Raw genomic sequence first — 12,888 nt, forward strand, 5'->3', positions numbered from 1 at the left:
ACATCTTTGCGCTGGAAGCTCATGTCCATTCGGAAGTGGATACAGACTGTCCAAAACCCACTTCACACTCAACCCTTGGAAGTCAACAGACAGAGAGAAACTTTAATCTCATCATTGTGGGTTGAATTCAAACCTAGTTCCAGGAATGAAAGGACAAACTGACTGTGCTACTCACTTTCCCATCTTGTTTTAAGTTAGCCAAAGCAAATTATAATACCTCGTCAAGTAAAACAATAATCCAGAAGCTGTGTCTTTTAAGTAGTAAACAAAATGTTACCCATCTTCTACTTAAACCTTCCAAACTTGTACTGTGGGTAAAGCAGATAAACACGTTCTCTTAAACTACAAATACTTCTGTCTAACTAACCAGCAGATCCTGTGAACCCTTCTCTGTGCCACCCCATAAGACAATCTGGTTGAAATTGGGAACGCAGCGAGAAAATGGTGGAATTTACAGCTTGGTGACCATGGCACTTTAAAACACATCACAGGCAATAAAATACTTATGAAATGGTTGCTATGCAAGGGAACACATCAGCCAATTTACGTGAAGCAAGCTCCCGTAAACAAATGTGATAAAACATTTACATCATTTTCATGATCTTGGTTGAGGGATCAACATTAGGACAGAAGCACATCTACGTTCTTCAAAATGTTCATGAAGAATTACAGGATCTTTCACAACCTGCTAAAGAGGGTAGGGGTCTCAGTGTAACGTCCCATTTCAAAGTTGAGCCCTTGGAGTGTACAGAAGTCCCGAAGTACTGCAAACTTAAGATTTTGCGCTTAAATTGTGGGACTGAACCCAAAGGCTCCTAACCTGGAGGCAAGAGTGCTACCCCCAAAGCCAAGTACCAGCAGGTAATTCTGATACAAGATCAGAGCTCAGTAAAATAAAAGGGAAGTAAAGTGCCTCAGATTGGTCTGGCAGTAGTGATGTGTGGGTATACAGGAGAATTTACAATGATTCTATTACTAACTGTACTTCAGCAACTGACTACAGAGCAGCATCAACAGAAACCAGGGAAATTTCACTGCCTTGCTCCAGAGACATGCTGCAGTGAGGAGAAAAAAAATGGAAAAGGTCAAAATCCAAGAGCCACACAGCAGACTGGAGCTTCACTGCACCATGTGCTAGGTGATCAAATTAATCAACAAGCAGTGAAATCAGGATTTGAACTTATGAACCTGTGCGTATATAGCCCTGGCATTATATCACTCAAGTTTACTAACCCCTTTCTCAAATAAAAATCCAAACCAGGTACCTATGAATCTCTGGGCTCTTCTGTCTGGGCACTTCTTGCTCGGCGGTTCTCCTTTGGTACATTGTAAAGCGTTCATTTAATGTGACTCCTGCAGACTTGAAGTAATGCTCTGTTGGTGCCAGAGAAGAAAGACTTACTAGTGAGGAATCATATTTTACAGAAAAAAATTCCAGTGATTAAAAATTAGGCACTGTGAATATAACCCAGAGGAGAGAAGCAAAGCAACATCTGGTTGTACTTCAACTCTGACAACTTTTGGGAATAGCTGAATACATAATTTCAAAGATGCTGAAATAGCACAGGAGACATGGATTTATCTCTAACTGAGGCTTGGTTTACCAGTTAAGCTCTGACAAAGGCTCCTCACCACCACCTTTACAAGGTGTGAGAGTGCAACCATCAATAATTTTCTTGTGCAGCACTGCATTCACTCCCAATGTATGTGCAACAGATCAACCCAACAGCTTAAAAACAAACTGTTTTACACTTGCATGAAGAGTGAACAGGAAAAACATGAAATTTTTAAACAATGCTAGTTAAATGCATACAGCAACTGGTCAATCATCTGCTGCCCTCCACAAGATTGGCATTAAAAGGAGGAGCATGTATTGTTTCCCCTGCTCCATCTTGTCCACCCCACCTCTTCTTCAGTTTTATCCAGTTCTGATTTGCTTTGTTTTTGGAAAACAAAACTTTGCTCACTATCACTTTTTATTTCCTTTTCACAACATATTTGTTCAGTTTGATAGGCCCAAATCTCCACCAGCTTTCAACCACTTCTGGTTACAGGACCTGGACAGTGCACAGCATGGCTGACGGTGGAATTGTCAGACAGCAGAATACAAAGCACCTGTCAACATTGCCAGTAAGGTTCAGAGGCGGGACCATCACATAGATAGTGATCAAAAGTCAACGTTCAGGATCAGTAAGCTAACAAATATTGCATTTTTAACATGGAACCCATCAGTGAGAACGTATCAACTTCACTCAGGCAATTTTGACAATGAAGTTCCTTTAAAAATTTAATTATTTGGTAGTTATCACCACTACTAACAGTTTAGCTCCACTAATTATAGCGGTCAAGTGTCTCAGTCAGCAGACAATCATCGTGAAGTTACCCGCATCTTATTTTAAATTCCTTGTAAACCCACAATCAGGGAATAACCTGCAAAGTTCCGATGTGAATTAAGTTCCAGAAAAATATCACTTGTTGGAGTAAGCTTACATCACATATCACTTCACTGGCTTTAGTCACATCTATATACAAACATCAGCAAAAAAAATCAAGAGGCAATTTAACTGATATAATCAGATTTCTGCAGACTGTCAGTATGCTTTGAAGGCAAAAAATATTCAAAACACACTGCAGATGGTAGATATCTGAAACAAACACAGAAACCATTGGGAACACCCAGCAAGAAAGAAAATGCTCAATTCACGCACAGGACAGTTCAAATGGATAGCTATATCTGAAATTCCCAACATTTACTTTTTGTTATAAATACTGCACAACTTGATGAATGTTTACATCATTCTTGCTTGTATTTGATACTAAATTGACTGTGTTCATTTATTGACCAATTAACTGGAGAATACTGAATGCATTAAAGTTGGAAGAGAAATTAGACAAAGAGGAGAGGGCACACAGATTCACTGACTTAAGAAACAGGAATTATTAGAACAATTTGTTTCATAGACAGTGAGTAGTTCAATTCATTAGAATTTGTATAATGCAAGTGGATAGGAAGGGGCCTTATTCCATTTGGGTTCTCAGGGGCAATAAGAATGAGATATTTACTAATAAAACTAACAAAGAATTAAGGAGAAACATCTTGACACTAGGACTGGTGACATTGTGGAAAACATAATTACACAGAACAGTTCAGTCAAATAACATTGATGCATTAAATGCTGCCAAACACATCTTGGCAAAATGGTTCCATCTAAATTCTATCATGGGATCAATACACAACTGGCATTGTAATGAAGGTCCAAGAAAAATCATGAATTACTTTGTTTCATCAGCATTCAACATACAAGATGAGCATTCATTCCAAGAGTGACTTTTACAGATGCTAGAATACCTACAAACTGAAGCACATAAAAATGCACAACTGCAACACATACCTCAGCCACAGGAACAAGATGTAAAAACTTAACCAAGCAGTAACTGTTACTAATGTACCTTTCACGTGGTGAACCAGAGTCACAATGTGCTGAGCAAACAGCTCAGAAGGACTACGTCGAGACTGTGCCATCTGAATATGCTGGAAGATAGAACGAAACTCCTGATCTTTTTTGGGTTTGTGAACAAGGTCGCGACAGAGGCGTCGCTCATGGGTCAGAATGTTGGCAGAGCTGGAAAGATAACATGAAGAGCTCCTTGTTATGAAAGGCCATTGCAAGGCAACTCTCTAAGCCTATCAATGCAGTATGGTCTTCAGTATTACTAATGCCTCACTTTTCGCATCATCTCGACTTTCGTGGGATTTCGCTTCGCATCATGCAGCAATGACTCTAACACAAGCACACTGGTTGTCACATTTAGGTAAAACATATATCTTCCAATTTTAAGTCAATTTTGCTGAGGAGAAAAAGAACTCTTAAAAAGTGCTCAGTAAACTTTGCAGAAAAGTGCATTTGTGAACATGCTTCGCAGAGGAAAGAAATACTCGCTACTATGATAACATGAAATGCAGTCACTAGCTAAGTACTGTAAGGCGTTATTCATCACTGCACTTAAGGAGTAAAAGATGGCAAGAAAATTCAAGAGTGATGGAAATATGAACACAGTAAGGACCCATGTGCTAAGTGCAATACATTATCATTTATCACTTACATTTAAAGGTCTAAATTACACAATAATCAACTACAAATTACAGAGCTGAGAGTGGCTTCAAGATCATAGTCTCAGTTCTCACAAAATCTGAGTGTTCAATGTCAACTCTAAATATAGAATTCTACTTTATGGGGATGATATTAATCTGCAGACAGCCACACTGTTGCTACACCAGACTGCGGTAGGCTGAGTTTCCGACGATAATTCCCTGAGGGGGTGGGGGTGGGGGGGCGTTTATCATCCTTGCAAATCATGTGGTAATGACAAAGCTTAGTCTTCACAAGTGGTTACTTGAAGTGGTATCCAATGAGTTGCTAATTCAAGGTACTGATATTAACTGCTTAGCAGCAAAGAGGAATAATAACTCATTGGGACTGAACTGACTGGACCACTGCCATGTGCCTTGTCAGCTGAAGGGCACATTTTTGAACATCAAGCTGCTCTTACGTTTGGGTTACATAATTAAAATGATTTGGAAAGGCTCCTTTTCTCCCTTGGGAGGGGTGAAATGTTTCCATGCTCTGTAAAATCAATTGGGACATGTAGCTGAACAACTCGTTAGTTGACAATAAATAGCCTCAGCCCTTCCAGGGTTCAGAATGCCTCTCTTTTTATATAAAAGTCTTTCACTGTTCTGGTAGCATAGAAAGAGGTGAAACTGTTTGATTTTGCAAAAGCATCAGTCATGGTCGGAACAAACATTAACTCGACAAACAAACACACAGCATTCAATCCAATTCTTACCCAAGAGAGTCATCGCCAAACTGCAACGAATCCATTTTCAGTGTCACTTCTGTTGGACGATGAGTTGGTTTAAGCACAGGGGTGCTTTCCTCTTGAGCAGCCACGCCTTCCTGCTCTTTGCTATCGGAGCTTTTCCTTGGGGGAGGAGGGCTTTCTGCTCGGCCTCCCTTATACTTTAACGTTTTTGCAGGTGACATTTCCCGATATCTGCTCCCGTCAGCTTTCTTTGATAGAAATCGCTCCTCTTTTTTGAATTTCTCAGGCATTAATTCCTCCTCCTCCACCTCCTCCACCTCTCTAAACTTCTCCTTGGAGATGGCGATGTGCTTAAAGAAATTTATATCTTCCCGTTTGCGTGGTCTATCATTGTCATCATCTTCCTCCTCCTCCTCATCCTCCTCATCATATCGCTCCTGCGTTTTACTTGCAATTAATTTGCTCCTGTACTTGAGCTCATCCTCATACCCATATTCCTTTTGATTCTTGGCTGGGTAGTCCTTGTCATGTTCCTCGACCTCTTCTTCATCATAGTCAAATTTGTGACGCATCTCTGCTTTTGAGATTTTTTCAAACTCCTCGGCAACTCCACCCTTGAACCGTTTTGGGGATTGGCTGCTACGGCTGCCTTTCTCTGGAACGTTTTTCACATGGAACTCCGTTTTCACCACACTGCAAGCAGAAAGCCTATTGTAAGCACTGGCCTGGTCTCTCCCTTTCTCTTTTTCTAAATCTGTTCCTTTCACATCCTTTTCTCTTCCATTCACCCTATCCTGCATTAAAACTTTAGCTTTCTGATCCTCTGTATACCTGTGGTTCAACAAAAAAAAAGACAGAAACACACACACACAAAAAAGAAATGCAACGCATTACATAATCAGGGGATTGTGCTTAAACGAACAAGATCTTATGGCAAGGGGTCCATCTCAAAAGGTCTTGTTTCTACCCAAGGCTGAAGCTAGGACTCTCATGAGAAGTCCACTCAGGTACTTTCCATCAAGAAACTTAGGTGAAAGGCCATAATCCAAATGGTAAGACATCAAGGTTTGAAACAGCAATGTAAATGTCGAGATTAGGACACAAAAACTTTGATTTTAAAAAGGAACTAGGAATAACAGCAAAGAGGAAAGACTGACTATTAAGAGTTTCATAGTTTTGAGATCATGAGATTGCACACCGTTTTGAGTCAATGAGTTACACGATCTATGTACAATTTTAAGGATTCCAACTTTGGGTTCAATGAGGCGCTGAGGTGAAGCACGTGTCATCCTGAGTTCTACTTGATGCTCAACAACACTGGTCTTATGACACAGTAAATTAGCAGCAGATCCTTTTTGCATTTACTGGATAACATTACGAAGATCTCTCCATAGGTCATTGGGAATGATCTAACAGCTGAAAAGTTCCCTAACACGCTTTCACCGAGGGAAATAAGGAAGGGCAATGTCCTCCATTAAACACCATATATTTGCAGCAGAGCAAGAGCATTTGAGACAGTCCCCACCTCGGAGGAAATTCTAACCAAACATGCAAGGAGGAATGGACATTGACGGTTGTTAGATACTGAAAGAGCATTCTAGAATCAGACTCATCAAACGTGCTGGTCCATGTATAAAAACAGTTGTTTTTAAAAGGGGTCTTCACAAATCTTAAAAAGCATCAGCCAAAATATCCATGGCATCCTCAATCGAATGATAAATTTCTACATATTAAAGACATCAATAGATATGGAGAAAATGCAGGAAAATGGTGCTGAGGTAGAAGATCAGCCATGATCCAGCTACTCTGTTCAGGATTGATGGATCAAATGGACTAATCCTGCTCCTACTTCTTAGATTTCTAAACCCAGCTGCATCATCATCATCATGGAGAGGCACTAAGGCAAACTGAAAGCATGTACATAATGGGCCCAAGATATTTACTGTATAAAAAGATTTTCATGTTCATGCCTTATTCTTTGTTCACCTGATGACTGAAGCATAAGGGACAAGTACACAATCAAATCACTGCAGGTGGCAACTTTAATAGGTGTCAAACCACTCTTGCTGGGGCAAAGACTGAACTCGATAGGTGCATGCACTCACACCAGCTTAGATGGGGATGTCAGACTTGAGCTCATGCCACTAAGAGTACCAAACTGTAAACGGATGTCCTTGCAACTCAAATAACCAGCTTTTCCTTTAAAATGCAGGCTATGCTTTATTTAAGATCACTAATGTAGTTTGATTCCAGTGTACTCTTTTACCCAAACAGTCACGCATCCCAGTTAGATGCTTGGAAATTTTCAATTTAAGGTACATACTTTGAAGGAAAAAAGGAATTAACAAAAACCTCTTCCCAAACCAGCTGAGTCAGTACTGAGAAGATTAAGCCCCAGGTGAAAGCAGAAGTATACTTCTGTAAGGATTTTCCACATAATATTGATAAGACCAGATGAATTTGACCCAATATTATATTATATCTCAGGCATTCAAAAGATATTAAATTCTCGGCTATCGAGTTGTTCAGACTATTTGAAAGGATATATCACATACATTATGTGTAGAATCTGCCCAAGAGTCTCAAATTCTCACCTTTGGAATATCCAGATTATCCGTTACTTGATTCCATTAGCAGCCTGGAATTTCTGACAATTTTTGAAACAGTGCTCTTCACACAATTCTTTACTTCCAAACAAACAAAAGAAACGAGAAAGAAATCAAGGATTTAATACTGACCTTCTCGGAACATACCTCTTTAGATATGAAGAGATAGTTGGGGCCGTCTGTTCCACAAACAGGCCAGACATTCCTGGCCTTATTTCCTCTTTCTGTGCAATGCCTTGTGTCAGGCCCACTGGTGGGCTGTGGTTAGCTGGGGCCTGCCGCGACACATTGCGAATTGTAGAGCTGAGTGATGGTGGGCTCTGGTGAGATGCGTTCGGTCTGGTCGGGCTGCGGCTCTGTGGGCTCATCTGCCCAGGGCTCCCGTGAGGTGAAGCATGGCGTGCTGTGCCCGCCAACGAGGGGCTCTGCTGGCTTGGGCTGGAATGCAATGCCGGACTGGTCTTCAACACTACAGTAGAACGTGGGGCTGGACTGGGATGTTTAGGGCTGGTGTCATAAGCAGTTAGGCCTTTCCATGAGTCACTGCGTTTGGGGGCCAGGCCGGCAGGGGCCTCAGAGCTGCCATTACCGGCCTGCCCATCCTCAGATGACCGTTTCTGTTGGTCTTCTCCCTCCTGGACTGGGGGTTTAGAAACAGCTGCCTCTTTCTGGGAAGATTTGGTTTTCTTGCTCCTTCGTTTAGGGGAAGCTGAATGACTGCGGTGAGGTGAGGAGCGAGACCTGGAAGATGATGACCTTGCTGACCGGCTTGATGATGATTTGTCTGTGTATCTGGAGCGACTCCTCGATCTCGGTGATATTGAGCGCCGCTTTGGTGAGCGCGAACGGGACCGGCCGCGCCGTGGGCTGTAGGTTGAGCGGTAGTTATGCCAGTTGGGTCGGTAATTGCCATAATGGTTGTAACTGCCATAGTTGCCATAACCCCCACGGTTATTCCAGTTACCTCTCGGATAATAGCCTCGCCCTCGGCGCTGGATAAAGGGCCGCCTGTAGCCCCGATGGCCTCGAAATTCCCTGGGTTGGTATTCCCGTTGGTAGTTACGTTCCCGGTTATGCTGCGGAGAGTACGACCTGGAGCGAGACCTTGGGCTAAAAAGCAAAACAGAAACAAAATTTAAAAAGCACGTCAAGACAAATTAAAATGACACTTCAATGAAATATTTACTTTCTGGGGCAGTTGGATACACTTTCTACTGTAGCCCTTCATCAATCCCATTACAGGTGACAGTAAAACAACTTGCATTTCACAACACTTTTAATCGATTAAAGCACCTGAAGGCCACGTGTCAAAAGAAGTACTACAAAGTACAATTCTCTTATCAAGCCACAAGAGAGAACACAGGCGGACAAATGATTGACCAATTAGTCGAGGAAACAGCTTTTATTTGAGGGTGCATGTGTTTTGGTGTCGGTGGACAGTGGTTAGTGATTTAGGGACAAAATTCTAGAGTTTGGGATTTAGAAATCTGTAAGCATTGACACCAATGGGGTTGCAGCCACAAAAATGGCAGATGTAGAACTGGGCAATCACTGATGGATGCAGGGATTTCAGAGAGTTGCAGAAGGCTACAGAGTTACTTGTGTTTTTTTTTTGTTTTCCTCTTCCTCTGCAATGATATTAGAATCAGATGTTTGGAAAGACATTTTTTAGTGGTCCCCCACATGGTCAGGTTTTCCAGATTATTGGTCTCACCTGGTGGTTACACAGCATCAGGTGAAGACTATTAATGTTCTAGCAACGACCTTAATCAAGGACAGGGAACTTGGTGTAGACTGGCATTTGCAAACTGGGATCTTTCTGGATTGCCAAGATTGTGTAAGGTTTTAAACCGTATCTTTTCAAAAATAAACTGTAGAGTTACACCAACATGATGGTCACAATACCTCAATGCTTGAGCTAAGACGTGCCTTGCCACCAACTGGTTGAATGATGTAGTGTATTGACATTACTCATCATGATCGGTCAATTTGGCACAGTGATATCGGGCCACACTGGATTGGGTTCCCCAGCAAACAAACTAAAATCCATTCACACCAGTCTTTTCCGATATGTTTGCACTCCACAAAAATCACCAAAATTGTTGAATTATTCCTTACGATTTTGGTGCTAGCTATGGCTCAGCGGAGCCTTCTCACATCAGTTAGAAGCTTTGGATTAAAGTGCTATTTCGCATAAGAAACATACATGATACTGATTGCCACATCAGATTAACCAGAAGTGTTGGTTTCTGATGAATCAATAAATCTCAATACCATCCGTTCTCTCAGGTGAATGTACAAAATCTTACGGCATGACTTTGATGATCTGACATGAAATTCTCCTAGGCAGCCTGCTCAATATTTGTCCCTCAACTATAATTATCCAGCACTATCAAATTATTGTTCATGGGAGGTTGCTTTTGTAAAATAGCTGCTTTGTTTCCTTCAAAAGTGTGTGGCCTTAGCTGTGCTTTCTGATGTCGTAAGATTGTAAAAGGTGCTATTCAAATGCAAAATCTTTATTGTGGAACTCTGAGAATGCCCTACTTCCCGTATAAATTGAAGGAACATCCACACTGGTGAGGGTGACATCATTATAATTATCAACCTCATCTCATCCCTTTCAAGCAAGAAGTCTTATCTCACGAACAGCTTGTTGTTCTACAGTCAGGTTCAAACCAGAGAAACATTTACTAAGAAAGAGCCACAGCTTGGAACCTTGTGAAGTGGTCAGCAAGGACAGCTGATGTGTACATGGAAGTCGGAAAGGCTGATTAGCAAACTCCCAAGAGTAATTTAGTGTCAATTTGACCATCTCTAAACATCCTGGTAAAAGATTGAGAAGCTTTGATGGAGTTAAAAGGAAGAATGGATGCAGTAATCAGAAGACAAGATTATTGCCAAATAAACCAGGGGAGTGAGCAGATTTTACACAGTTATGATTTGGTAGAAGCCTTCAATTAAAGCAGACAGTGAATGATTTGGAATGCACTGTATGCAAGGGTACTGGAACCAGATTCAACTGCAACTTTCAAAAAGGAACCGAAATACTTGAAAAGGAAAAACATGCATGGCTACTTGAACAACTCACTGGGAAACGGGATTAATTGGATAGCTCAAAGTTCCTCAACAAGCACAGCAGAACGAATGGGTGGCTCCTGTATGAGGGATTTATGATCCTAACCATTAATGAGTTGGCCGTTTCAGTGCTCATCAATTATGCTCAAGTTTTTGATTTGGGTTAAACATATGCACCTAGTCAAGATGTTGTTGATGTATTAACACAAAATGTAAAAATATACAAAGTAAAACTTGAAATAAAAGATAAAGTGCTAAAAGAACATGAACTTCCAATCAGCCCCCAAATGAAGATGACAATTTGATATATTAGTGCATACATTACATCAAAATTCTGGGCAAACTACTTTGTAGTTCAACATTTCTGCTGCTTTTCTAAAAGGCTCATTAGGATTGTGACAAAATCAATGATATGGCAAGGGAGTGGAATAGTTGGCAACAGGCAGACACTGTGATAGCAAAACACGCCAGTATTGGCGTGCAACTGATCAATCTGTCTGTGAAATGCTGCTACCTGGTATTTTAGGAGGCATCAATGCAATTTTGATGTTAAAGAGTTTAATGCCTCCACTGATTTGTGTTCTATCCCCAAAACTGCTTATTTCCAACTCTACCCAACCCACCTCCATGCCACTAAATTTATTATTTGTGCTTTTACCTTCAGAATTTGTTTTAGTCATTCAGGGATTTACGGGCAAGCCATCCCAAGAATCCTCGAGAAGGCAGTGCTGAGCTGCCACTTTGAACTGCTGCAATCCATTTGTTCTAAGTACAAGGCTGTTGTGGAGGAATCTCCAAGGATTTGACCCAACAACAGTGAAGAAGCACATATTTCCAAGCCAGCATGGTGAGCAGATTGGAGGGGAACGTGTTCGTCATATTTGTATATGATGCCTTTGTTCTTTAAGACTGTAGTAGTCATGGATTTGGAATGCTAAGGAACTTTGGTGAAATCCTATACTGCATCTTGTAGATGCCCATCTGGTTTGCAGCTTCTCCCCGTGCCATACTGACATCCATAGTTTTCATCAGGGACTGCCCATCCAACAAGCCCCAGACACATTGCTAGAACAACCACTCACCTCTAGCATTGATGCTGCTACTGCTCATAAACATCTTGCTGCTACTGTGCATTGGTGGAGGAGGGAATGAATCTTTGTGGATGTGGTGTCAATCAAGGGGACTGTTTTGTCCCATATGGTGTCAAGTTTGAATGTTGTTGGAGCTGCACTTATCCAAGCAAGTGAGTATTCCATCACCTCCTGACTTTAATTTTGCAGACGGTGGACTGACTTTGGAGAATCAAGAGGCACATTACTCACTGCAGGGTTCCTAGCCTCGGACCTGCTGTAGCCGCAGTATTTAACTGAATATGCCAGTTCAGTATGTGGTTAATGGTAATACGCAGCATGCTGATCATGGGAGATTCAGCGATGGTGATAACACTGAATGTCAAAGGGCGATGGTTAGATATTCTCTCGTTTGAGATAATTATTGCTTGGCATTATGTAGTGCAAATGTTACTTGCCACTTTTCATCCTGAGCCTATTGTCCTGGTGTTGTTGCATTTGGACACAGACAACGTTCGTATCGGAGTCGTCACAAATTGTGCTGAACATGCTGCAATTGTTCTCAGTCCTCAAAAACTCCCCCAGCCACACACAATCTTTCCACAGAGGAAAAATTGACATAAATGCATGTTCTTAAGTTTCTACTCATCCATATCTTTTACTACCCTCAATTACAACCTCCGCCACTTCCCTGAACTCTTCACCCACTTTGGTTTGAATGAGTGGGACACCTAATCAGCATTTTCACCTTCAGAAACCTGCTCAATACCTCTTTCCTTCCAACGGGATTTGTGATACATCTGCCTCGCACCCCACCATCTGACAACACAGCCGGGGAGGTGGGGGAGAGAGAGGGAGAGAGGGAGAGAGAGAGAGAACTGACGTTGCCACTGTCCATAAGCATCTCCTGACAGTTTACCACCACCCTCACAACTAGCTCGGCCATACTGGAGTTGCCACTGCTGGTCAACAGGGTGGTAGCCATGCCTGATCTCATCAGTCGCCCCAAACTGGACACTGGCAATTTCAGGAACAAATTCTGGTGAGGCAGTGGTTGAAATTGCAGGTCCTTTGCAATGGCAAACTGCAACCTACAGTTAACTGAACAAAGTAGCAGTGTAACCAATTCCATCCAGACTCGGAGCCAGCTACAAGGGGAATCCCACTGGCAACAGCCTGAGTGGGCCATGTAGGTAACAACAGCCAGCAAGAAAGGGCACCGTAAACCCCTACAAAAGCACTACCAGGCAGCAGCCATAATACAGACAGAAACAAGCAAGGGCCCCAGGGTGCAGCCCACTATTCAATGA

At 41.9% G+C, this 12,888-nt stretch overlaps 1 protein-coding gene across 10 annotated transcripts in view; it reads right to left on the bottom strand.

Moving 5' to 3' along the window:
• The window catches only part of thrap3b (thyroid hormone receptor associated protein 3b), a 112,283-nt gene that overhangs the window by 13,637 nt on the left and 85,758 nt on the right, over positions 1 to 12,888 (bottom strand). For 9 of the 10 annotated variants that reach the window (XM_087976919.1, XM_087976922.1, XM_043717922.2 and 6 more), the window contains 4 exons: positions 7,563 to 8,540; positions 4,849 to 5,517; positions 3,451 to 3,623; positions 1,266 to 1,374 (listed from right to left, as the gene is read on the bottom strand). In XM_087976919.1, coding sequence (XP_087833045.1) covers positions 1,266 to 1,374; positions 3,451 to 3,623; positions 4,849 to 5,517; positions 7,563 to 8,540 — 1,929 coding nt within the window. The remainder of the gene's footprint in view (positions 1 to 1,265; positions 1,375 to 3,450; positions 3,624 to 4,848; positions 5,518 to 7,562; positions 8,541 to 12,888) is intronic. The other variant, XM_087976920.1, reaches the window with a different exon arrangement.

The sequence above is a fragment of the Chiloscyllium plagiosum genome, unplaced genomic scaffold (assembly GCF_037043375.1).
Source record: "Chiloscyllium plagiosum isolate Xiang-an unplaced genomic scaffold, Cpla_swu_hap1 HiC_scaffold_30, whole genome shotgun sequence".
NCBI lineage: Eukaryota > Metazoa > Chordata > Chondrichthyes > Orectolobiformes > Hemiscylliidae > Chiloscyllium > Chiloscyllium plagiosum.